This window comes from Pinus tabuliformis, chromosome Q (assembly GCF_031772625.1).
Source record: "Pinus tabuliformis cultivar Carrire ecotype Pingquan chromosome Q, CPIR1, whole genome shotgun sequence".
Lineage (NCBI taxonomy): Eukaryota > Viridiplantae > Streptophyta > Pinopsida > Pinales > Pinaceae > Pinus > Pinus tabuliformis.
The window spans coordinates 1,070,859,738-1,070,887,573 of NC_142296.1; the positions used below are offsets into that span (position 1 = coordinate 1,070,859,738).

Genomic DNA, 27,836 nt, shown 5'->3' on the forward strand with positions numbered 1-27,836 from the left:
ATGGATCTCAAAATCGGGACTACCAGATTGATTTTTTCATTATGTTCCTTTTAATATTACAATACATATATATACATGTTGAAGCATTCATAAACCATGTGCAAAGCCCATGCAAAAAACCATAGGTAGGTTTGCCCACCTTGTAGAGTCGCCCTAGGAGGACAATCCTTTGGAAAAAATGGAAGGCAACGGGTAGATAATTTCTGTTTTTAATATGTATAGTTGATATGATATGTCATTTTGTGAAACTCTGTGGGATCTTTTGGCGATACTATGGCATAAATGTTGTATGCCGAATAGTAGAAAATAAATAGGGTAGCAATAAACTCTCTTTTGTAATTACTCTGGAAATATTTGAAGTTGAGCAAATTTGGAATGTAAGAGACATGGTCTGTTTCCAGTTTTGAAATATAAAATGCTACCCATTTCTTTAAAAAAAAAATCCAGACTTCCATAAAATCTATTTACACTCCAACAAAGTTGACATAGAGATGTCAAAATTTCATTAACTCATTGGAAAAAAAAATTCCTTTTGAAAAATAATGATAATACTAAAAGTATTATTATATTTAGGTTTAAGAAAAAAATTAAAATATGATAAAAATTTAAAAAAAAATTACAACACTATAAACATGATATTTTTTATAAAAAAATTAAAAATATTCAATTTAAACTATTTGAACTCAAGTAAATTTGTAAACTAAATTAAATACATTTTATATAATTTTAAAAATAATAAATAAAAAATAAATTTTGTAAACATTAATAATTATCATTATAAAATTTAATTCCAACTTCCAATCCTCTTTCACAAAATAATGTTTTCATATGTAAATATTATATCAACCTATAAAAAAATGTTGTTTGTTTGTTTGTTTGTTTGTTTTTGTTTTTTTTGTTTTTTTAAATATAACATAATAAACCATAAAATAATAAATTTAATAAACCATTTTTTTTAATACATAACCAATAAAATTACTCAAATTAATAACTAATTTTAGTTCCGTCCACTTAGCGACCTCACAACCCTCCCACACTGACCTACACATTTGTGGACCTACCAGTGTTGCACATTACCTATTCATTTTTTTCTACGCAATCGCCCGAGACAGGTCCATTAGTGTCACACCCCTACACTGGTGGTACTCTCCCAACCACACTATAGCGAGGTATGACACTACCAACCGTTTTTTTTTTCACCAATACTTACGATTGTAGACTACACCTAACATTCCATACTTAGTTTATTTTTCATTACCAAGTATTACTTTTGTCCTTTATACAGTGAAAGCCCATAACATTCACATAAAAAACATTATACAAGAGAAATGCACAACAGTATAAAGGGAGGGGCAACTCCGTGCAATATGAGTCTGTCTGAATCAATATATATAATCTTCTTTTATAAGTACAAGTTAAATCTTGGGAAACCCCAAATTTACACTTAGCCAAATTCCCAACTTCAGCAAACTCGGTTGCCCAGCTCGTTGGCACCTCCACATGGTCACCACACGACTCACCAACCCTTCATTCACCTCATCGCATGATCGTGTTGTTTTTCCAACTTGGGTGCGCCTCGTCGTAACCAAGTTGCCACACATGGGCGCCTCTGTACGAGTCCCACCTTCGTTCACAACTCCAACACTTCATTGTTTCCACCATTTCGTCGTGCACGACACGCCCTACCCAAGTCGCCCGTCCGCACGATTCTTCGTTTCGTCGTGCACAGCGCGCCCTCACCCGGCCGCCCGTCCGCACGTCCACCCATTCACCCAAACTCGTTCACCCAAACAACTTCACCCGAGTCGCCACACGACTTCACCTGGGTCGCCACATGACTTCACCCGGTTCGCTTGAACGACCTCACCTGGGTCGCCACATGACTTCACCCAAGTCGCCCGAACGACTTCACCCGGGTCGCTCGACGACCTCACTGGGCTCGCCCGAACGACCTCACCCGGTTCGCCCGAACGACCTTGCCCAAGTTCTGTCCGACGACCTCACCCGAGTTTTCTGCACGAGTTTCCTGCACAAGTTTTTCACCCGAGTTCTACCCGTCGTGCGGGCTCATCCACGCACCGCAGAACTCCTCAACCGAACTCATGTTGATCGAATGTTGATGGTTCGTCTCCTCAAACACTACACCAATATATACGGGTGGGTGGCGGGTTATGTCACCCGGCCAACCCACACCCAATGCCCAAGCCGACTCGTTCAACATGTTGCCTTCGCCCGAGTGGAGGGTCGGCCCGCCCAACTCGTGGGACCACCCTCTCAACTCGCCCAACATCGTATAAACTTGCCCTTGGCTCATTCACTTCACATTTCGCACGAGCTCCTTGCCCATCCTTCGCATGGTGAAGGTGACCCGGACCGCAGGTCCTTACATCCTCCCCCACTTGAAGTCATTGTCGTCCTCGACAATATCTCATCCTAGCAACCATCTGTCACCAAGATCACCATACCAAGGCATACACCCCATCGGTATGTCATATATTGGAAATCATCTCAATCCATGACCATCAACCACCCTGTCACAATCTCCGCATGCTACTCCAGATCGTGGAAGGCTGGCCCCTCCATCTCAAGCTACATGCTTCCTGCAACATATTGTGTCGACCTCATCATGTGTCGTCCTCATGTGAACTGCTGCCATGATACTCCAACAAATGCTAACACATCTCTGCACACTTCGCGACCCCATGTTTGAACTTGTTGGGTAGCTAATCCAATCGTCACGCTCAAACCATGAGAGTGAACATCCTCATTCCATCTTTAGTTGTTTCTCTGAACATCCTGTCACATCATCAACTCGATCAAGAATCCATTTCCATATAAGCCATGTCCAGGTCCATGAATTAGTCATCTCATCTACAACATGTTGTCCATGATGTTTGGTACTAATGTGCTACATGAAATCAACCACATCTACCCCAACATCATCATCCAACTGCAAAACATCCATCTACTCAAAGTGAAGAGATCCTCTCCTCAAACTCTGACTCTCGATGTGCCACATCTAGGTCCATGAAGCAATCTCCATCATATCTGTATGTGTCATCCCTCAAGTCTGCCATAGAAACAGGTATACACTTGTCTCATCTGTCCATGTGCTACCCATGATCATAGATCAATCGGCTTCCATGTGTCAAAAGTGGTTAAGTCTCATCTCAACCCATGCCCAAGTGTTTACTCCATCACTCCAAAAGTCACAACAATCTCATGTCATCGTGAGCTCCATGTGTCATCTCCAACCAACATCTCGGCAAGCATACAAATCTCGACCCAAAGGTCTCTGCAAGATGCCTCGGCTCTCCATGTAGTAGGAATGCTCCATAGTCTGCTCACAACTCCATCCAAGTCCATTGCCTTGTTGTACAAGAGTGCACAACCTCTCCATCGGCTAATAAATAAAACATCTCCATGTCACACCAACAAATCCTCCTGCACAACATCCTGCCTTGGCACTCCTCATTGGATGTCATAAGTGAAACCTCTACAAGTGCCCCTACATAATGTCCCTGCATAGACTGCCATGCTCCATGTTTCCAACCTGAGGTCCATGACTAAGTTGCCCATGTAGTCCAACCAAGTAGACCCATCACAACAATCAGTCATCCCCATCCAAGTCTGCAATCTTCAGTCTTAGTGAACTTGGTCACCCAACCATATCATCATCACATGAGTCCTTTTCATCATAGCTCCCCCACTAAAGGTTCCACCAAGACTTGCTCTTGGTCTCGGCCATGAGAAGTCCACCCAAGCATCATCATATCCAAGTGTGTGCCCTCCAATCTGTCCATGAGTCATGTCGGGCACTTAGCCAATTCTCCATGTGGCTAAAGCATGACCCATTCCTCCACAACGATCATCATGTTCCTCCCTTGTCACGGGCCTTTGTACCTTCTACCATAAGGTCACAAACAACCCCAACAAGTCCTGCAACAGTCAACAATCCTTGCTTCTCCATACAAGGTCTCATCATAGACATCCATGGTAAGATGTTCCCTTGCATCGGCAAACTGACTTTGCCCTTCCCTGCATATAGTTCATCTACCAAATGCTCAAATGAAACACAAGTATCAATAGTACTTACATCATCATCATGAGGCTCCTCCATGTGAGTATCCTCATCCATCCATGTCTGCAAACTGCACGATCCTGGTCCAACTTGATCAATCTCAAGTTCATCCTCCATCGTTGTCACATCTGCAACATCTTCAATCATCACGGCTTCCTCTTCCTTGTTAGCACAATCTGCAACTTCATCTTGCTCCATTGCCCAACCAAGTTGAAGAAGTTTGTCTTCAACATTCTTTTCCAAGACTTCAAGTTCCTTTCGAATCTGGGGATCCTCTTCTTTGATTTGCTTCCACCTGTATAAGGTAAGCAAGAGCTTCCCTTCGCATTCTTCCAAACCTGCCATGCCTTGTCGTTCATCTTGGCCCAAGCACTAAGCTTCTCCTCTGCTAAACTTGTTTCACCATTCACCAGCTTCACCAAGTTCCCTGCAACCATGAACCAGCCCTTGTTCCACTTGTATGTGAAACCAACTTCCTTCACTTGCAAGTACCTGCTACCACTGTCATCAATTGTTAAGCTTCTTCAACCCTGAATAAGCTTCAATACCATCTCTCACGAAGTGCAGATAAACACCAGCTCCAATCGAGCTCTGATACCACCTGTCACGCCCCTACACTAGCGGTACTCTTCCAACTGCACTATAGCGAGGTGCGGCACTACCAACCGTTTTCTTTTCACCAATACTTACGATTGTAGACTACGCCTAACATTCCATACTTAGTTTATTTTTCATTACCAAGTATTATTTTTGTCCTTTATACAGTGAAAGCCCATAACATTCACATAAACAACATTACACAAGAGAAATGCACAACAATATAAAGGGAGGGGCAACTCCCTGCAATATGAGTCTGCCCGAATCAATATATATAATCTTCTTTTATAAGTACAGGTTAAATTTTGGGAAACCCCAAATTTACACTTAGCCAAATTTCCAACTTTGACAAACTCGGTTGCCTAGCTCATCGGCGCCTCCACACGGTCGCCGCACTCCTCACCAACCCTTCGTTCACCTCATCGCACGATCGTTTTGTTTGCCCAACTTAGGCACACCTCATCCTAACCAAGTTGCCACACACGGGCGCCTCTGCACGAGTCCCACCTTCGTTCACAACTCCAACACTTCATTGTTTCCACCGTTTCGTTGTGCACGGTGCACCCTACCCAAGTCGCATGTTCGCACGATTCTTCGTTTCGTCGTGCACGGCGCGCCCTCACCCGGCCGCTCGTCCGCACGTCCACCCGTTCACCCAAACTTGTTCACCCAAACAACTTCACCTGAGTCGCCACACGACTTCACCTAGGGCGCCACACGACTTCACCCAGGGCGCCACATGACTTCACCCGGTTCGCCCGAACGACCTCACCTGGGTCGCCACACGACTTCACCCGGGTCGCCCGAACGACTTCACCCGGGTCGCCCGACGACCTCACCCGGGTCGCCCGAATGACCTCACCTGGTTCGCTCGAGTTCTACCCGATGACCTCGCCCAAGTTTTCTGCACGAGTTTCCTGCACGAGTTTCTCACCCAACTTTTCTACATGAGTTTTTCGCCCGAGTTCTGCCCGTCGTGCGAGCTCATCCACGCACCGCAGAACTCCTCAACCGAACTCGTGTTGAGAATGATGATGGATCGTCTCCTTAAACACTCCACCAATATATACAGGTAGGTGGCGGGTTATGTCACCCGACCAACCCATTCCCAACGCCCAAGCCGACTTGTTCAACATGTTGCCTTTGCCCGAGTGGAGGGTTGGCCCGCCCAACTCATGGGACCGCCCTCTCAACTCGCCCTTGGCTCGTTCACTTCACATTTTGCACGAGCTCCTCGCCCGTCCTTCGCACGGTGAAGGTGACCCAGACCGCAGGTCCTTACAATTAGGGTCGGTGTAGGGAGGTTAGTGACGAAAAAAAAAAAAAAAATCCATGCAGATTACATCATTGCAGGGCTCGAAATGGAAGAAGAAATAAAAAATCTAATGTCTACATTTGATCAAAATGAATTCGATGAAACCATTTCTCACCATATAGTCAAGACTCAATCCCACTTGCAACATCTTGTTGTTCCTGGTCATTGTCATAGCCATCCCTTTCAGTTGGCTGGAGAAGCACATCTGGCTACCCCACCCAGATGAGTTGCCCACAAACCAGCTAGACTTGGATGCTTGTATTTCCATTTCCATGACCATCTTTCCAAACCATCTTTATGTCTGCATGTCGTTGAGTTTGTTATGTGTAGTAGTAGCAGTGGCTTTTGATGTGTTTCTAGGTATTAATCTTAGATATCTAATAAATAGAGATTGGTATACATCGTGGCTTCTAATGTGTATCGAGGTGGAAGATACCCAATAATTTTTTTCTTTTAAAATTTTGAAATATATATTGTTATGTTATAGTAGTATTTATATTTGATATTTTCATTTTTTTTCCTACATTAAAGGTATTTTTATGATGGGTTTGTCTGAATAGATTTAGTGAATTGTAGAGGCTCAAATTGATCTTTTTTCGTTCAACAATTTTTGACCACATGGCTATGTCAAAGAAGTTGATTGATACTTGAGGGCTTTCTGTTGGCGAGCATGACGACAATGATGAAGGCGATGGTGAGATAATTGGAGGATTGAAAAGAGGAAAAAGGTCGGAACGCCAGTAGCAGTTCACAGATCCGAATTTCGATCCAAGAGCTCCAACAATGCAATCGTTAGATATACGAACAACACAAATTATAGGCATGCCTGGTAATATTCTTTGGACAAAGCTCCCCAACATTCCACCAAGTTGTAGATGTGCTTTGTTGAATTATAAGGCACAATGTCTTTATTTGCTGCAAAAAGATTGGGACTCTTCGCAACTTTATAGAGAATATTTATGAGCTAACCCCTAATGATTTGCCTGACCATTTTCTGCATGGTTGCACCAAACATAGTTTTTGGTGCTCTCACTAAAATAGTTGGAAAAACTATGATTGTCATAATGTAAGAAGCAGTCGTTCGACATAACAAATGCAAAAGTTTTGTTGCATCCACCAATGTCAGATATAATATAGTTAGTTGCAGTCTCCACACACTGTTTGCAATTGGAGGAGCTTAAGTCTCCCCTAAATTGGGAAACCCTATAAACCATATTGGAGTTGTTTTGCCCCTAATCAACACTAGACGTATTAAATCCCATTGTAGAAACATTCCCCACTAGAGAGACCAAAACCTGGTTTAGATTCCTGTGGAAGGCACTAACGTTATATATTTGATATTCTCACAAAACACCACAAAACAGTTGTATGGATCAATAGTTGAGAGGGGTGTAAGCACACACACACACGATAAGTAAGAGGCTGTTAATTATCCATTTCATCTTCATCTTCGTCATAATTTGGTGAATTTTTTTCTTAAATTTTGATTTGTATTGTTTAAATTGGGTTTTTGATCACTATATTGATTCAACATCCACAACAATCTTTGGGCTTTTAGATTGTGGATTGTTTATAACTCAAACTTGTGATTCTAACAAATCTCTATTAAATTCTGAAAAAATATATATAGCCTAAAAAATTTCCAAAACATATAAAAGATAAACCACTACATTTTAAAATACAAAGCCTTTAGTTTTAATGGATAGTTTATGACTTTTTGAAACACAGAGGCCTATGTGCTTTTTTGGTTTTAATCCGAGGCCTCTGTTTATCATACCATTATCTGTCACAACCTACTTGGCTGGTAAGTCGAAGCTTTGTTAGGTGGGTTAGTTGGAACTTGGGGGCAGAGTCCATATGGTGGGATGGTGATCCAATGGCACTTTACAAATTGAGATTCCTCCAGTTTCCCATTGTTGTCATTTGTGCAGGGACAGTAATGTAGACTATTAAAAAATTTGACGCAGAAATGAAGAATTAAATCAAATTTTCAATGTGACAGGAACCTGAGCGGTAAGGTAATGGGAAATGCGTGAGAGGCCTCCGTTAGTCAAATGAACCTGTCACAAACTTTAGGTTGGGCGACTTGAACTTTATTAAGTGGGTTAGTAAATTGGGCGGTGGGCCAATTCCAAACTGTCACCTCGAAAAACGACAGATGATTGAATGAGCACCGTCCTCATAGACCCGACAGGCATATATGGATCCTCATTCGCCGGAACGAAATTCAGAGTGGTAGCAGGGAGATTGTTTTCATAAATTAGATATAATTTTTGTAAAAACATTGAACATGAACATAATATTACCCTAGAATCTGAATCTGGGTATGACGAATCACTGCCTTTTCAATTTTGTTCAGTCATAATTGTATTCGAATTAGATTATAACTCTGTAAAATATCTATAAAATTAAACTATTCAACCAATGAAAGAAATTCCTATTAGATTATAACTCTGTAAAATATCTATAAAATTAAACTACTCAACCAATGAAAGAAATTCCTTGTTAGAAAAGTCACATGCTTCTGTTATTGATTCAAATGAATTCTGGTTCAGTTAATTACCGAACGTTAGATATTAGAAATTGTTAACAGGCTGTAGCATTCAAGCTGTGGAATTCCATACTTGCGGTCATTTCAAACCAATTTGTTCTTTGGCACGGGCTGACTTGTAAATATTTTTAACAAATAATTAAAACAAGCTATATAAATATAAGCTTGGTGATGCCATGTACTACTGGCTATTTGATAGCGCTTAAAATTCCTACACATTGAAAAATAATATAAAATTATTGCAAACGTTATGTCAGTTTGTAATAAATGGATGTAATGGCAACTTTAGAAACGTGACTAACGATTTTGTCTTACAGCTCATTAGTCGGCATGTAGGGTTTATTTAGTTGTTTTTTGTAAAAGAGAGTGCTTTAATTATTTTTTATAGTGGAAATTGGTTCAACACCATTCAAGAACGCTCAAAATCTTAAAACTTGATGTGTAATTGGAATTTCCAAAAATTTCCACTAGATTTTGTTAATATCTTGCTTGAATTCCTATTGTTTTCTCAGCAAAAATATAGCTTCCTTACACTACGCATTGCTCGCAAATTCTGTGTTGGAGCTGGTAAATATTAAGTACCATATATTAAGTCACTAATCCCCTTATTGCCTTTCCATTATGTCCTGGGATATAATTTTATTCTCATCCATTGGACTAGATGTAGAGGCGTGAATCAATCATTGACTTAGTGCATGATGCTTAATATTCTTTATTGGACCTTGGTCTCCTTGGAAACCATTGGTCTTAGCTATGATCTAACCAACAGAGATGCATTAGAAAATTGTTTTTGGCTTTGGTTTTTTTAATTATGGTGAATCTATAATTTTGTTGGAGTAATATAAACAAAGTCCAATCTAAATCAAAATTTTCAACTTAACCATTATAATACTAATAATATATCCAACAATTTACAAATGAAATATACCAAAAATTTATCACTGGATAAGAGAGAAAACATATTAACCCAACAAAATAAAATTTATAATATGAATCACCTACTCTCCAAAAATTTTTACTAAACATATTTTTTAAAATTTAACCCAAATTGGCACTCCAAACCATACTCGAGATAGATAAATCTGTAATTTTGTTGGAGTAATTTAAGCACAGTCCAATATAAATCAAAATTTTCAACTTAACCATTATAATACTAATAATATATCCAACAATTTACAAATAAAATATACCAAAAATTTATCACTGGATAAGAGAGAAAACATATCAACCCAACAAAATAAAATTTATTATATGAATCACCTACTCTTCAAAAATTATTACTAAACATATTTTTTAAAATTTAACCCAAAATGGCACTCCAAACCATACTCCAGATAAATAAAAATCCAAACCATACTCCAGATAAATAAAAATCCAAACCATAGTGTCAACTAAATTGATACCATATCATATGAATGATTCTTTTAAAAGTTCAAACGCTTCCGAGGGAAACCACGAGATTCTGCACCAAAACCTCTTCCAAGAGAAAAGCTATAATTTTGCACCAGTATCAAGCTCTTAGGATCATGTGTATTAGGATCATGTCCTCACGATATTTCTCGATATCAGTGTGGCATGGGTTTGTATTTGTGGCATGGGTTTGTATTTGTCATTATTGGCAACAAAGAAGAGGGTCCTTATTTTGGGAGATATTTAAAATAAGTTATGTATATGGCTTTAGGAAATGATTCAAAGTTATTTAATTTAAATTATTATAAAGGGTTGGAGTCATTTTGAAGTCTTTTAACTATTAGAAAATATTTTTCGAGTATAATACTTACTATGAGTATTTTCACAAAATTATGCCTTAGACTACAATAAAAACACCACCTTTTTAAACAGTCTTAATTATTAAAATAAATACCTATAATGTATAAGAAGCAACAATATAAGGAAGGAATTTTAGCATGTAAAAATATGTCAGAAAAACCGTCCATCTTATCTAGCAACATATTGAAGATTTTGAATGAGAAGATGGGAAGAGGAAATGGTAAAGATAGATCAAACTAGTCCATCAAATTAAAAAAAGTTATTAGATTTAAAGTCCACAAAAATATGCCTTAAGACTTCAATAAAAACACCACCTTTTTAAACAGTCTTAATTATTTAAATAAATACCTATAATGTATAAGAAGCAACAATCTAAGGAAGGAATTTTAGCATGTAAAAATACGTCAGAGAAACCGTTCAGCTTATCTAGCAACATATTGAAGATTTTGAATGAGAAGATGAGAAGAGGAAATGGTAAAGACAGATCAAACTAGTCCATCAAATTAAAAAAAGTTATTAGATTTAAAGTCCACAAGGATAAAGAGAACGAAATTTCAAAGATCTATTATCCAAAAAAAAGATATCATTCCAAAAATGACTAAAGAAATTTTGGTACAAGTTTTAAATAAGAAAATTTGAAAGAAGAAAAGGTAGAATTAGATAAAACTAATTTATTAAATCAAGAGAAAAGAAGCTCACTAGATTCAAAGTCTACAAAGAGAAAAAAATCCCAAAAACTCATTCAATCTCTCGTTAAAAAAAATTATTTTAAAAATAATTAGACGAAGAATTTCAACCCTCCCCAAAAGAAGACTCGGAAAATAGATAAAATGAAATTAAAGGAAGGAACAATTTTCACTCCCTATTTCTTTGCAAAAGTATGAAGAAAAGATGAGTGCCCTCCTCCCCATTAAGCAGGGGAAGAAAATCAAACTAAAAAACAAAACCTACAAAATAACAATTTATATTATAAAATGACCAAATTCTAAATGCTATCTTAAATAGTTAGGTATGGTTTTCAGTTTAATTTATGCAAACCTTTTTTTCACACTTACTCGTGTCAATAGTGAGTTGGTCGATTTAAATATGATAAGGTAATTATTGGACCTTACCTTTCAAATGTAAAAAGTAATTTTTTTATGCTAGTCCTTCGTGAATATATTGGAGGTGTACTCTTGTTGTCTAAGTTCAATATTTTTAGTATTGGATTGTATTTTAATATATTGTTGAATATTTTTAGCACTGGATTGTATTTTAATATATTGTTGGTTTTGATTGTGAGTATAATTTTTAGTTAGGGAATTTTGATTTTGGAAGAGTAAAGTTGAGTTGTTTAATTTGTATAATTAGAATGTTTTCAGAGTTTTCATGAGAATGAATCTATTTATGTATTTAAAAAAGCATTTTAATTATAAAAATATAATTTTATTAAAACATTTAGATTGTGCTTTTAATTTATTTATAAATATAAATAGATTTTTTTATACGATAGAAGTAAAGTAATATAAAATAATTCAATACTAATTTTTTAGAGAAAAGAGAAAGGTTTATAAAAATTAATAATTGAAAATTGGATAATTTATTAAAATACTAAAGAAAAAATCCTCGATGGGGTGCTTCCCAAGGTAGACGACATGACAGAAGGCGTCCCTCCCTCACACAGGGCAACAAATAATCATGGTTTGGAGTAATTGCATCTTGGGAGCCTACCCATCGAAGTTTCTTGATGCAGGCCAAAAGTTATTAAGTAGGGTAACTGAACCACTTGGTATTATATTTTGCAAAGACATGGGTTTAGGTACTTGGAGTAATAGAGTTGGTGCCAAGGATAGCTTCCTCAACTCTGTATCCCTTTGTAGGTGGTAGGACAAGCCCAGGAATCTGGTCCTTCTCACTCGCTGGTTCCTTTTAATTCTCAGTCTTTGATGTTGTTAGTTGTCTTAGGACCCTGGTGTGGAGAAAGGTAGACATTGGGCGAACTGTGGCAAGGAGAGGAAGCATGACGACACTGTTGTGGATGCTAGTGTAGCTCTCAACTTGACACATGCTTCCTCTTGGGTAATTTCTTGTCCTTTTGTTTATTGTCAGGTGTTTCTTAATTGTTTATGCATGGAAGGAGTACCTCCAGACACTAGGTGTTCCATGGCCTTGCTCAAGTGGGGGAAGGAGTAGGTCCCCTTAGCGTTCTCGGTGGTTGAGGTTTAAAAATTCGCTAGTCCTTTGGCTGGAGGTAAATGAAGTTAGAGTCGAACCCTCAATACAAAACCCTGTTGAATGTGATGTAGTGTGTTGTAGCTTCAATTGGGTTGCTGACATAACAAAATTTAGCTGTGGTTTCAACCTCAACAAGATATTTCTTTATGGTGGCATGGTAAGAAACTTGAGGAGAGGTAGAGTGCCCGTGGGGAGGAGTTCTTGTGTGTTAGAGAGAAAGACCATACCAGTGGGGTTTTAAGAGGAAAGTTGGTCATTCCAAATGCAGTGGCAACAAGGACAATTGAGGAGGGGTGGATGAATTCAGGGAAGAGAGGAGCATGAGGGGGATAGATAATTGGATCCTCCAATCAGGAAATCGCCTAGCCAAGCTAATTTACTTGCACCTTTTTGACTCTATCGAAGCTCAAATTCACCTGCTCCAATGCACAATTGACCAACTATCTCAAGGTCAGAATGAGGACAACACTGATTTGGTTGGTCACTTAACTGTCATCTGCTAGAACCAATGTCACATCCTGGATTGACAGGCCACACTGAGAAGGAACCAGAGGCATCTCTAGACCTACATGGAGAGGTTTGAGACTCGCATGGCCCACATTGAATCTCACATCCATGAAGCCTTTCACCACCCAGAAAATGTTTCCCAAGCAACAGAGGTCAACCCCGTCCCTCCTCCTTAGTTGCATGAATGTTTATTGGCTGCCTATACTTTTTGGGTAATTTTTTTTCATGCTGGACTATGGATGTAATAAGGCCTTGTTTTGTAAAGTTTCTCTCCCTTTTGTTTTGTTTGTATTTGAAGTCCAACAAATCCAGTCAGAGTGAGGCCAATTTTGCACTATCTCAAAACTCCTCACGATGTAATATTCTCATGATATAATAAAACAATGTTGACTTACCAAAAAAATAAACCTGAAATATATAATAATTTTTTTATTTTTTTATTACCAACCTAGATCTATCTTAACTCTTGATCTAACACACCAAGATGGATCAAATCTCTTGAGTTGTAAACTTATTTTGGAGTGAAAAAAGATTTGATCTCTCTCAATTTTGGTAGATGTAGAGTTAAGATGGATCTAGGCTGACAAAATATAATTTTCACATCTGTATATATAAAAGTATTCTCATTTTTAATTTTATCAAAACTTTGATTCAATCTCTATGGAATATCCATGGAGTATTTTTAGTAGTGAGGGTAAAGGGTTCAGATATATATCAAAAGTATATCCTTTTCTATTTCAGATTTAACTAAAAAATGTTATAAAATTAAATTATTATTATTATTATTATTATTTTTAAAGACGTAGTCTAACTTATACACAATATGACATTAATATTAACCAAAATCAGGGAGATATTTTGAAAAACTTGAGTTAAATTTGTTTAATCTATAGAATTCAAGTGCTCCATGGGTTTTTTAAGGCGCTGAATCCATTTATGCATTCAAAAATGTATTTTAAATAACAAAAAATTACAATCTTGCTTGAAATTGTATCGTTGGATTACCATGAAAAGGGACATTTAGTCTATAAGTTAGACTAAAAAAATCACAATCTTTCTTGAAATTGTATCATTGGATTATGATGGAAAAAAATATTTTGTCTATAAGCTAGACTACACCTTTATAAATATTTTGATTCTAGAATAAGTTATTGTTTCTGGGAATGTGGTATTGACAAGCCATGGTATTGTGACAAAGTCTATTTACAAGTTAATAATATCCATGGTAAAAGTTTATTGTAAGTATTAAGTCTTATTAATTAAATTTAAATTTGGTTACAAAATCATTATGTCTCTGTTAAGGTAGGACTCTAACAATCAATTTTTCCATTGACCATTATTAGTTTAGTATTGATGATTGCAACCTATAATGTTTAACTTTGAAAAATAAATATTATTCTTAATATTATTAAAAAAAAAAACATTTTTCAAACATTTGATTGGACCATATTTGAAGGAATTATTGTAGCCTTTGCATAATTTAATGCTATGTAGATAACTACATCGCATATTTTATGCTGGGTAATTTATGGATATGATTCCAATACCCATGCATGTTTTTTAGATATTTGTGCAGTAAATAAAATCCTTGAAAATAACCCATACTCACATAAATAACACATTTATGATCAGTTACTTTCCACTATAATTTAAGCAAGTCTTTGCATTAAAAAATGGATAGAAATAATATGTAAATAAATATACTTATCACGAATCACTTCCCACCATTATTTCATTTTGTAGGAGTAAAATTCTAAATGTGTAGACTTACTAGTGGCTACTACCTACCAAAATTTATGCAAAGCCCTTGTGCCTCAATAATCAAATAATTTGTCCACTTCAAATCTCAATTGATTAGCTCCCTCAAAAGGAAGACTATAGAATTCGATTTTCCTTTTCACCACTAGGTACAATTAAAACATATGTAGCCAACACCTTTTTTCTATATATATTTATCGACATTTAAAAAATGTTGACATACTATCTTTCTTACGTTACATCTAACGGCTACACATTTCTCCCATTTTGGGTTGTAGAACAACTCTTGGCACAATAAAAATTTAAAATATATTGAAATAAAAGTTAAGATATTAAATTAAACAAAATTAAAAGAAAATAAAAAATATTCTTTAAGATCCTTGCAATAAGTTTAATAAGTAAAGTAATTTTAGTATGTAAATTTCCACAGTTCATAATTTGATGACGGTGTTGAATATTTATGGACAACTATGTATTCTTAATAAGATGTCTGACATTTTGAGTGAACACTTCACCCATCTTCACGGACAAAAAACTGAATTGATAATATGAAGAGTGTCAGGCCTTGAATAAATAACATAAGAACACCACTGTTAGAGAAGAGATAGAGAAAGATTTGAATGCTAATCTAAATTTATTTAATTTAAATTATTGTTAAATATCAAAAATTAAATTAATACTAAATTATAAATCACGGTGAGGTGAAATTGAAATATAAAATTTTATAATTGAGAATAATATAATTCTAAATTATATTATTCTCAATTCTAAAATTTTATATTTCAATTTCACCTCACCGTGATTTATAATTTAGTATTAATTTAATCTTTAATATTTAATAGTAAATCAAATCAAATTAATTTAGGTTAACCTTCAAATCCTTTTATATTCCTTATCTAATGGTCGTGTTCGTATACTATGTATTTAAGGTTTTACAATCTTCGTATCATCAATTCAGTTTTTTATCCCTAAAGATGGGTGAAGTGTGTTGAGAAATCTAGGGAAATATGATTAGGTTTTCTTTTTAGCTTGATTTCTCTTACTTTGACAAATTCTTGTGATGTTATATTACTTCTTGTTGTTTTTATCATGTTTCTTCATCATCAAGATAAATGCCAAACAAATGAAGATCACAAACACAAGATGTAGGCACTCAACCAAGGCAAAACCCCTAAGTAGGGGAAAACCCAGTTAAACACTTCCTTAGTAGATACAAATCAAAGTGAGACAGACCAAGACCTTTTTTACTATGGCACTTGTCTTTTCTCCATCTATCAAGTCATCTTCTTCTGAAGATAGCCAAAATTAAGCATCTGCTTCTTAGCTCTTGTAATTTTGTTGCTTCACTACAAACTTGAACCTTCGACTATATTTCTCCATAGCAAAAAAAAAAATATTTGCTGCTCAAACAAAAATATGGTTCTGCAATTACATTGTTCCATCTTTGTACCTTCGTTTCCTATAATTGCATTGTCCTATCGAAAACTTTGATCTCGCAATTTTGTTGTCCTATAGCTGATCCAAACTTGCTTAACTTTCCTCCAAATGGGTTGAGTTCAATTTGGTATCAATAGTTGTCTATGTTTGTATATTAAGGTCAACATGAATAATAGGAGAGGCTGACATGAATAGGAGAAAAAACTGACTTAATGGAGGAGAATAAGACATAGCTTTTACTTTGAATCAACAAAAATCCTAGAGAACTCAATGCATTCTTTAACCTACTGACCATTGACCCAACACACGTAGTGCTACAGATTAGATACTTGACCAAGGTATCTAATCTAGGTGGGACTATTGTGTGTTCCAAGCTTCAGTCACTCTAGGTACGATCATGCTTTCACTATAACACCAACCCAGTGATCTAGGTGTGTATCCAAAGTTGGAGCTCCAAGACCAATGTCACACTCCATACTTCAGGATCTAGACATCATCACAGGCTAGCCAAATGTGCTCTCAAGCATCTTGTCATCCCAAGATTCTTTATCTCTCCTTAATAAGTAAATCAACTATATTCACCAATCTAAGCATAACAATGTAAACTTTGAAATGGGAACTAATACGATTACCCGTTTTTTCGAGGTTGCAAAAAAATCATTCGACTATGAAAAGTGTTGATTCATAATACACCTTTTTTTATTTGGAGCATATTTTAGACACTTTAAATTTTCCTATGAACATTTTTTTTTTAATGTTAATGATTTTCAAGTTGATTTTGAAAAGTGTTGATGAGGCATCAACCTCTTAAATTTTCCTATGAGCATTTTTTAAAAAATGTTAATGATTTTCATGTTGATTTTGAAAAGTGTTGATGAGGCATCAACCCCTTTTTTAGAGTGCTTATTTTTTATACTTCAAATTTTGTAATGTATTAGGTGTGAATAATTTTTTTAAATTTTCGTAATTTTCATTTGGATTAAGAAAATCATCAACATTGTTTTTTAAGGCATATTTTTGACACTTTAAAATGCATTATCAAAATGACAAATAACGAAAAAATAAAAATAAAAAACAAAAAATGCAACAAGTTTAAAAAATAATAACAAGTAAATAAAAAGATATATTAAAACATTAAAAAAAACCACGACTTAAAAAAAAACAAAAATTAAATTATTGAAAAATAAAAACTAAAACTAAAATTAAAAAAAATTAATAACAAAGAAACATATATATTCAAATATAATCAAATTAAAAACATGGGAATATATATATATATATATATATATATATATAAAATAAAAATAAAGCAAATATACTTAGAAAGTTTAAAAATAATTTATAAAAATAATAATAATAATAATAAAATTATTTCTAGAACAAACAAAAAAATGATACTAGATAATTAAAAATAAAAAACGAAATAAAAAATCATTAAAAAATCATAAAAATATAAAAAAAAAAACATTAAAACAAAAGCAAACATTGAAACCTATTTAAAAAAAATTAATTAAAAAAATTCATAAATAATTTATAAAATATAACCCTTTAAAAAAAAATATATATATATATATATATATATATATATATAAAGTTAAAAAAATGCCTTGCTAAGGCCCCACCCCCCTGATCCGAATGGTCCAGGGGGTGAAGGCTCAATTCTCGAAATCGGGCCTCCACCCCCTGGGGTCCGTTGGGCTGCGAGAGTGGGGTGAGAGGGAATGGGCCCCAGGGGGTGGAAGCTCGATTCTCAAAATTGGGCCTCATCCCCCACGGGTCCATTGGGCTATTGGGATGGGGCAATAGGGTGTTGTGTGAATCAGGCCTCCTCCCCCTAGGACTCGTTGGGCCGCCAAGGGTGGGGCAATGATCGATCATTTTTTCAATTTTCAATTTTTTAATTTTTGAGTTTGTTTTTTTAAAGATTTATGTTTTCTAATCTTTTTATGATTCAAAAAGTTTTAATTATTATTATTATTATTTTATTTTTTTTAAGTTTTTTATGATTTTAATTATTTTTAATGATGCTTTATTTTTTTAATTTTATTTTAGTAATAATTTTTTGTACTTTTTTATTTTTTATTTGCTTTTATTTGTATATAATTTTTAAAAAAATTATCATTTTTAAGTTAATTTTGTTTCTTTTTACATTTTTATGTTTGGTTTTTTTGTCATTTTTTATATATTTTATTTCTTATTTTTTTGCCATGTTTATATATATATATATATATATATATATATATATATATATATATATAGATATAATGTTGAGTGCTTTCCTTTCTCTAATGCTAAAGTGCTCCAAGTCCCTGGTGCAAAGATTCATGGATTCGGTTCAGGACTCCGTCGTTCCAAGGCCTGATGGCCCTTTCCCCCGCCATTGGAGTTCTGATGTTGGCTCGCATAGCCTTTGGTGCAGAGTTAAAGAAGCCGCATGGGGTTCTCCGATTTTTCCTACGATTCTAGCCGATGCTCTTGGGCCAAGGGCTCACGCAGGCACGAAGGGGTTCACGGTGAAATCCCTTTCTGAAAACAGCCGGAAGCCAGTGTTGGACTCTGTTTCGTGGGGTTTGAAGACAGAAGGAGTCGGCGGCTCTACAGGAAGGGCCTTCCAGTGCCGAAGGACAGGATTGACTACGCGAAATTGCTTAGATTCGGATGATGGCGCCCCGGTTGCAGCGGCCAACAGTGTCCAAAGGGAGTGGATTTGGAGAGTGGGGGAAATTAGGAGCGTGGGAATCCAGAACCAACATCGTCAACCTCTTCATTTCAGATCCAAGAAGGCTACGGGGCAAGTGTTTGACAAAAAGCCCCTCCGAGATTTGGACCCAAATAGGGGCCTAATCTCTATCTCAGCTCATAATGAATGTGCTGGAAAGGTATTAGGATTCAGGCATGACTCACAAGGCTCAGTGGACAGGGGAGCCTCTTGCCTATGCAAGCTCGGGAAGTATCAGGAGGATGCGGGGCTTTTGTTTGACAAAACACCCCTACGAGATTTTCTCCCAAACAGAGGCATGTTCTCTGTTTCAGATCAAACGAAATGCGCTGGAAAGCACAGCAGCAAGCAAAAAACAAATGACTCAGCACCTTATCAGATTCTGATTGTGCTCCTCTCCGGCAACACTTTGTTGCAGTGGGTGAAACCTTCAGATCTAGTGCAGGACCTTAAGCAGAAATTGGAAGATAAAGAGGGGATTCCTACTGCCCTTCAGCGTCTCCTCCTCGAAGGAAAACAATTGGAGGACTCATGCCCCCTTTCCTGTTATAACATTCAGAGAAATGCTTCCATCACTTTATCCCTTCGACTGAGAGGGGGAGTTGTTGGACAGTCTTCCTCTGCTGCAACATTTTCCTATAAGGATGTCGTCCATGCTCAGAAGCCCAAGGAAAATGTCTCACCAGTTCAAGCTCCTAAGCCATTCTTAGTAGACAAGCTGGAGGAAACCCCATCCATTGAAATAAATGATCCTTCGCTGGAAAGGACTCACCAGGTGTTTGCAGAGACAGGCATCATATGCAGGTTCAATGGTCTCTGGCCTCGCACAGCAGATCTGTATCAATGGATTCACTCAAATTGGACCAAGAATTGCAAGGTCATTCTTTGTTCAAAAGGATTTTTCATCACCCTGTTTGTTGACAATGAGGACTACCAAAGAGTTCTAACAGAAGGCCCATGGTTTTGGAATTCTGTCGGATTATTCCTCACTCCATGGTTCCAAGACTTTGATCCATCCACAACAGTCATTACCAAACTGCCAATCTGGGTTAGACTTCCCAACCTTCCAGCGCATCTATGGCACTTTGCTGTTTTTGAAGGAATCGGTAATTCCTTAGGACGTTTCCTCAACACAGATGCCTCAAGAGGGCAAAAAGGAATTTACACCTACGCCAGAATCTGCGCAGAAATAGACATAAGCAAAGGACTACCCGATCAAATCATTCTAAAAATAGGAGACTTCCATTGGACTCAATCCCTGGATTTCGAGAATACAGCCTTTCGCTGCCGCAATTGCCATCTCACAGGGCACCTTCAAAATTTGTGTCCTTCATTGCCCCCCCAAAAAAAGAAGGCCAACTCTAAGCCAGAATCCAAAAGCTGGAAACCTCATGATCCTCCCCCATTGGATATCCTTTCCAGCTCAGATGAAGAGGACGAGGACGAGGAGATAGATGAGGAAATCATGGACGAAACGCCAGCACAGGTTTCAACATCGGTTTGTCATGAGGAAGCCACAGTCCCTCCTATTTCTCAGAAACGTACTCATGAGGCTTCTCCTTCTGATTCAGACAAGGAGCTTTCACCCTCAGCCCAACACAGTCTTCAGATCATACCAAACCATCAGAGTCCAAGTGGTTGGGTCAAAGTAGGTAAAAAGAAAGGAAAAAAAGGACGACCAAATGATTCCACCCTCGTTGTGTAGAATCTTTGGTTTTGGCCAGTCTTCTCTCTTCTTCTGGTTTCTGTTTGTTTAGCTCTGCCCTAGTCTTTTCCTCCCTTGGGAGCCGAGGTGGTTATTTTATCCTTTCCGGCTGCGCACTCAGTCTAGTGTTTCTTTGCCGCCCTGCGTGGTGGGCTGTCTTTTTCTTTTTAGTCTACTGAAGCTAGGCCTGCTATTTAGCGGCCCGTTTTCTGCAGCTGCAGAGTTTTTGTACTATATTTTCCTTTTAATACAAATGCTTACTTACACAATATATATATATATATATATATATATATATATATATATATATATATATATATATATATATATATATTTGTTTGTTTGTTTTTGTTTTTGTTTTTTTTTAAGTCACATTTTCTTTTTTATGTTTTAATATAGTTTTTTATTTACTTGTTATTATTTTTTAAACTTCCTGTATTTTTTTTGCTTTTTTTTTCACGGTTTTAATTTTTATTTTCTTTTGTATTTTTCATTTTTATTTATTTATTATTTTGTTTCATTTTATTTTTCCTGCAGGGTTCGTGTTCACCCTCAACTAGCAACCCGATCCCATTATGTGTCAATTTGATAGTTGATTCTAAAGTTTTCGTTATAATGTATCAAGTCCAACCCCACAATGTGTCAATTTAATGGTTGGTCTTTAATCTTTCATTAGAATGGGTCAGTTCATCTATACTGCTTGTCAATTTGATGGTTTATTTTTAAATTTTTGCTACAATGTGTCAAGTTGTCTTAGGGTAAGATTTTGAAGTTGTAATACTTTTAGCATTTGGGAAAAAACACTCTTCTTATAATGACTCTTTCATTCAAGTATTTATTTGTAAAAAAATTAGTCATAGAAAATTTCATAATGCCATGGTTGAAATATGTTGAAAACTTAAGTTTTTTGTAGTCGTGATATTTTGTTTTAATTCCATGGTTGAAAAATTGTAAAAAATTTAAGGGTTTTTTGAGTCATGACAATTTATCCGTAACGTCATTGCAAAAAAATGTTGAAAAATAAACTTTATTCGAACATCAACATTTTTTTTTTTTAATAACTAAAACGGTTATGATTTTATTGATTTGAAAATTCTTGGATCTAATCCCAAGCGGCTCCAGTTACATTACACACTTCTCCCTATTGCTGTTTTAAATCTGCTTGATTTTCAAGGCATATGTATAGTGCTTTCGCTGTTTACAATTAGGAGTCCTTTCATCAAAGAGCTGCCTTTGTTTGCCAGCTGATCCGCTTCCCCGTTTGACTTTCTGAGGATATGATAAAACTTACATGTATCAAAGTCTAAAAGAACTCTCTTCAACCTGTCCAGAATTTTGTTTAGGCTGGCATTTCTAAAGGGGTTTCCCATCTTCAGGCTCTTTATTATTAGCTCTGAATCTCCAAACACTTGGAGATCTTTAACTCCTTTGTCTCTTGCAATGTTGCATGCTTTCAGTAGCCCAAGAATCTCTGCTTGGTTGTTAGATTTCTGGCCGAGTCCCCAGCTGAAGCAGTCTTTTGCAATCCCATCTGTGGAGTATATGACTCCCCCTGCACCTGCACTTCCTGGGTTACCTTTGGATGCTCCGTCAAAGAAAATAGTGGTTAAATTTTGTGTCCGCCACCATAGTTGGAATTTGTCATCTTCTTCTCTTATGCGCCATTCCTGATTTGCCTTTTTTGGAGATAGTAGCTGCTTGTGTGGATAGGGCTCTAGCGCACCAAGCCATCTTTTTTCTTCAGGCAGTAGCAGAGGGTCTTCTTTAAAATACTGTTGTTGAGCTGCTTCCAGTAGGAAAGATTTAGCTTTTGCTGCTACTTGCAATGGAGTGTGCCTTATCTCTCTGAAGATCTGCTGATTTCGAGCTAACCAGAGCTGCCAGCATACATACTTTGGGATAGTTGTCCATATTTTTTTCCAGAATGATTTGGAGGGGATGCACTGAGGGTAGATTCTATTCCAGTTGGCATATAAATCTGCAACAGAGGTTTGTGAAGGAAAAGTAATCTGAAAATTTTGTAAAATAATGCTCCATACCTGTTTTGCAAAATTGCATTCCAAAAAAAGGTGCTGAGCTGTTTCTAAGTTGTTGTTGCAAAGTGCACATCTGTGGGGTCCTGCTATATTCCTTTTTACCAAGTTGTCGCCAGTTAAGAGTTTGTTATGAGCCAGGGTCCAGAAAAAGAAGTTCACTTTCGGAAGGGCTAATGGATCCCAGACATTCTTCCAAAAGACCGAATTTTCACTGCTGTTTTTTGAGGCCTGCACTGCTCTATATCCTGCTGTTGTTGTGTAGACTCCGGACTGGCCCCAACCCCATTTGTCTTTCATGGTTCTGTTGGTGGGCGCTGCTTCCTCCAACAAGTCTTCAAACATAGTTTGTTGGTGTGTTAACCTCTCTGGAACTCCTTGGAAATCCCATCCTGCCCAATCCCCACGTTGATCCCACTTTGACAAATCGAATATAGTATTAACTCCTGCCTGCTTCAGCCAATCCCTGAGATCAGCTATGTCCTCATTGTCCCTCAAGGGTTCTTTCCCCATAATTCTGTCATTCCACAGATGGGTGCGCTTGCCATTGCCCGGGATCTTGTAGACATGTTTGATGAAGAACTTACTGCTCCTGCAGCAAAGTTTCCAAACCTGCGTGCTATTGGCTGTATTTGCATTCTGGAGATTGCTAAGGGTTTTGTTGGGACTGTATTTGGATCTCAGCAATTCACTGACCGGATGTGTGGGTTCATGGATCAGCTTCCAAAGGATCTTTCCTCCCAATGCTAAATTTATGAGAGCTGGGTCTCTGATTTGCAGCCCTCCATCTGCCTTTGTTTTTTTAACCACGTCCCATTTCACCAAATGAATTTTATTTTCATTTCCCTTTCCTCCCTGCCACAGGAAGTCTCTGAGCAATTTGGAAATTTGCTCTGTCACATTTCTTGGAGCTAGGAGGAACGCTGCCTGGTAGATTGGTAGCGCTGAGAGCACTGCTTTGATTAAAATTACCTTTCCTCCCTTCGTCAGCCAGTGACCTCCCCACGCTGCAATTTTAGCTTTGATTTTCGAAATTATTTCGCTCCAGAGCGATCTTTTATTTGTTCCTGATGTAATGGGGAGGCCCAGATACCTGAATTTGTCCCAGTTTACCTGTCCTTTGAATCCAAGAAGCGTGGTTATGTCTGATAGCTCCCTCTGCTCTATATTCCAGCTATACACTTCGGTTTTATTTTCATTTATTAACGCCCCTGAAACTCTGCAATATTTGTTGAGGGTTGCGTTTATGGCTCTGGCGATTCTTGTGGTAGCTCCGCCTAAAAGAATTGTATCGTCAGCAAATAACGCATGGTTCTGGGCTTCAGCTCCGTGGAATGGCTTAAGGCCCGGGATGGTGCCTCTTAATTTTTCCTCAGAAAGTTTTCGACTGAGTGATTCCGCCATTAAGATGTACAGGGACGGGGAGAGGGGGCATCCCTGTCTGATGCCCCTCTGAGTTTGAAAGAAGTTCGTGGGGCGGCCATTGACTAACGGGGCGATCCAAGGATTTCCTATGCAGGCTTTAATTAGATTAATGAATTGATGCGAAAAACCAAAAGCCAGCAGGACCTTGCAGAGGAATGAACGGTCCACTCTGTCAAAGGCGCTTGCCATATCTAACTTGACCAACATGCCTTTTTCATTCCGCTGCTTGCTGGAATGTATGATCTCTTGGACCTGTATTACATTGTCTATAATATTTCTGCCTTCCACGAATCCGCCTTGAGAAGGTGAGATCAATTTTTTTAGCAGCGGCTTAATCCTGTTAGCGATCAATTTTGCCAGGATTTTGTATGAGGCGTTACACAACGATATCGGCCTGAACCTTGCGAATGTCTCCGGGTTGATCTCTTTGGGGATTAGAGCGAGATATGTAGAATTTGTTCCTCCGCCTACCTTAGCCTTTCTCATGAATCCGCTTATCATTTTGTATAGGTCGACTTTTATGATGTGCCAACACGCCTTATAGAAATGGACTGTAAATCCATCAGGCCCGGGAGCCTTATCTGCGTCCATGGACCAGATGACTTTAATAATTTCCTCCTCCGTGGCTGGCCTGCAGAGGACTGCATTTTCTTCAGGGCTAATCAGAGTGGGGATATTAGTCGTGAAGTCAGCAATTTCTTCATCATTGTTGTGGTTTTCTTTCCTATAAAGATTCCTGAAGTAGTTTTCTGCAGCTGCCTTGATCTGATTATAACTTTTGCATACAATGCCCTCTGGAGTTTTGATCTCTGCTATGTGATTCCTAGTCAATCTGACGGTGGAAGTAGGAGGTGTTTCTGTCTCCAGCCTTCAACCACAAGCTCCTGGATTTTAATCGCCAGTATTCTTCCTCCTTTTTGAAGGTTTGGTGTGCAGAACATTGAGCTTTCGTTTCTTTCTCCAACAGATCTGAAGTTATATCTTTGTTTTCCATCTCTGTTTGCAAATTTTGCAGTGCCTGGACTGACTCCTTTCTTTGCTCAGTAGGAGTGTGTTCTGGCTTCTTTATCCAGTTCTTCAACGCATATTTAGTTGCCTTTAGCTTTTGCTCCCAGACATAACTAGGGGATCCCATAAATGATTTGTCCCAGGCTGCCTTTACTGTCTCTTCAAAGCCTTCCTTCTCAATCCATAGGGGGCTGAATCGGAAAGGTATGGGTCCTAGGTCTTCTTCATCTTCCAGGAGGAGCTGGATGGGTTTATGGTCCGAGGCCAGTTTGGGCAAAATTTTAGTGGTTATTATTTTTTTGTTCATCATTATGGAGCTTTGAACCATGAATCTGTCTAACCGAGCTGAGATGTGATCCGTTCCCACTCTATTATTGGACCATGTGTAGATGCCTCTGATGGGGTTGAAGTCCAGCAAGTCCCAACGTTGGAAGAGATCCTCCACCTCATCTAGCATGGGGTCTCTGTTATTTGTCCCTCCCCTCTTTTCTTTTGCTTTCATAATAATGTTTAGATCCCCTGCTATGATAATGTTGCTGGGGGAAGTCTGTTCTAGAAATGTTGATAGAGAGTTCCAACATTCTCTCTTTTCATGGTAAGAAACAGGTACATAAAGATTAAAAAGGGAGATAGATAGCTTACTTGTTTTGTGCATCAATTCAGTTTGGATCCAATGCTGAGTTTCCTTGTGATTTTCCAGCTGAAAAAGGTCATCATTCCAGAGTGTTGCCAGCCCTCCAGATGTACCCCTTGAGCTGACCGCTTTGCCTGCTTTTTTGTTCCACTTTGAACTGCTGATCTCTAGAAGGGCATGCCCTTCTATTTTGGTCTCTTGGAGCATGAGGATATCTGAGGGCTCCGCTTTCATAAGATCCTTGACTGCCTCTATTTTAGAGGGGTTCCCCAGACCTCTGCAGTTCCAAGAGACGAGATTCATTATTTACTTGAGGGGGTGTTGAGCCCTCCCTTGGAGGGCCTTGGTCTGGTGTTTCGCCCAATAGTCATTTCTATGGTGGCTTGGCTTCCTTGCGTTTTGAGTCTCTCTGCCTCCTCCTCCCTTTTTTCTTTGCGGGATTTCCTTCCTGCTTTTTTCGTTTGGCGCTCATAGATTTCGTCCTCTGAGGAGCTAGAGCTTTCAATTGGTTTTTTCTTTGCTATCTCTGCATATGTGGGATTCGATGGGCTGCCCTGGTTAGCCTCCCTCTGGATTGCTTCCCCTGCCTCCTTGTTTAGAATAGGAATATCCACTTGTTCTTCATTCTCCTGGATTGGGATAGCTTGATTAGTCTGATCCTTGTCCGTATCTTTAGGATTTGCTTCTGTTTCCTGGTTGGCTTTACTGGTGCTAGGATCTCCTTCCGTGGAACCTTTGCCATTTCCTTTTTTTTTGTGGATGCATTCTTCTGGACGAGGGTCCATTGTTCCCCATTCTGTTTTTCTGCTTGCTCCTCTGCTCTCTTTTTGCAGTTCTTTGCAAAGTGACCATGGCTGTGGCAATGTCTGCATTTAAAGGGTAACTGTTCGTAGTCCAACTCCTGGACATACGACCACCCAGCTACAGTGAGATTGATGGCTTCCGGTAACCCCTCCTCTAAGTCCACTTCTACACAAATACGGGCACATGAATACTGGTCTTTTCTCGCTGCCTGATCTATATATTTTCCCAGGGCGTTACCTATGATTTGGAGGGATTTTTGGTTCCAGCAATGCAGAGGCAAGTGAGGGAGCCTGACCCAGACCGGGACTGCAGTAGGGATGTCCTGGGTGGGGTCAAAATCTGGTGCCCATTTGTTCAAGTATAGGCCCTGCGGCCCCATAAAATACGGTCCATTTCTGAAGATCAAGCCTTTATCATCTGGGTTTTCAAAGACAAACACGAAGAAACCCTTACCTACGAAATAGCTCTTAACTCCTTCTTTGATCAGGGGCTTCCAGTTCCTTTGAGTCCAATCCTCCACCGACTTAGGTGATGGCCAGAGACCTGTGAACTGGCCTATGAGGCCTCTCTCCGCAAGGTTCATTGCAGCTTTGCAAGTTTCTTGTTCAGGTAAAGCTACTGAAGGGATCGAGTCCAGCTTTTTCACAAACTTCTTCTGCGTACCTGAGGGCGGGCGCTTTGTTCCAGCGGCAATCATCGCGCGAAAGGCCATCACCTCCGGAGGTGTAAGAGGGGGATCAGGATCCCCGCTGCCCTCCATTGGATCGGCAGGGGGACGCGAGGGGCCTGAAGGGCGCAGAGCGCAAGGGCTGAGGCGAGCTGCAGCAGGCAGGGAGCAGGGCAGACGCGCGAGGTTTTTTAACATCAACATTTTTCATTTTCAGATTGTTTTTCATGTTTTTTTGGGGTTTTTTGGCTAGAGTTCTGGTTTTGAGTTAACTATTCCCATTTCAAAGTTTATGTTGTTGCATGCTTCAAAACGTTCAGCCTTCTTACGGAGAGATCTTGCAGAATTACAATCTCAATCAACATTAAACTTTCAATATATACATATAGGTTTAGCACAAACCTTTGGGGTTTTTATTTATTATGATGTTTCTTAAATCATGATCATATTGTGCAAATATATCTCTTTGGAAGCTTCCTTCAATTTTTCAGCAACACCAAACTCAACCTCAACACTTTACAATGTAAGCAAGTTTTTTTCTTTTTTCTTTTGCAAATTCATCAATCATGAACAACCTATATGTAATGCTTTATCTATTGTCCAATATCAAT

General features: G+C 38.1%; 1 protein-coding gene across 1 annotated transcript; it reads right to left on the bottom strand.

Annotated features, from left to right (window-relative positions):
• Positions 1-21,823: 21,823 nt before the first annotated feature.
• Positions 21,824-27,429, bottom strand: LOC149223243 (uncharacterized). The gene is made up of 4 exons (XM_089387842.1): positions 26,488-27,429; positions 26,151-26,383; positions 25,078-26,031; positions 21,824-24,980 (listed from the first exon to the last, which is right to left on the bottom strand). The coding sequence occupies exons 1-4, from the start codon at positions 27,427-27,429 to the stop codon at positions 21,824-21,826; spliced, it is 5,286 nt and encodes a 1,761-aa protein (XP_089243968.1).
• Positions 27,430-27,836: the final 407 nt, after the last annotated feature.

Coding starts and splice junctions, on each gene's coding strand:
- LOC149223243 (XM_089387842.1), bottom strand. CDS start 27,429: ATGTTGATGTTAAAAAACCTCGCGCGTCTGCCCTGCTCCCTGCCTGCT. Junction 26,032..26,150: donor GAGGCAGAGAGACTCAAAAC/GCAAGGAAGCCA, acceptor TTGGAACTGCAG/AGGTCTGGGGAACCCCTCTA. Junction 24,981..25,077: donor AAAGATATAACTTCAGATCT/GTTGGAGAAAGA, acceptor TTGTGGTTGAAG/GCTGGAGACAGAAACACCTC.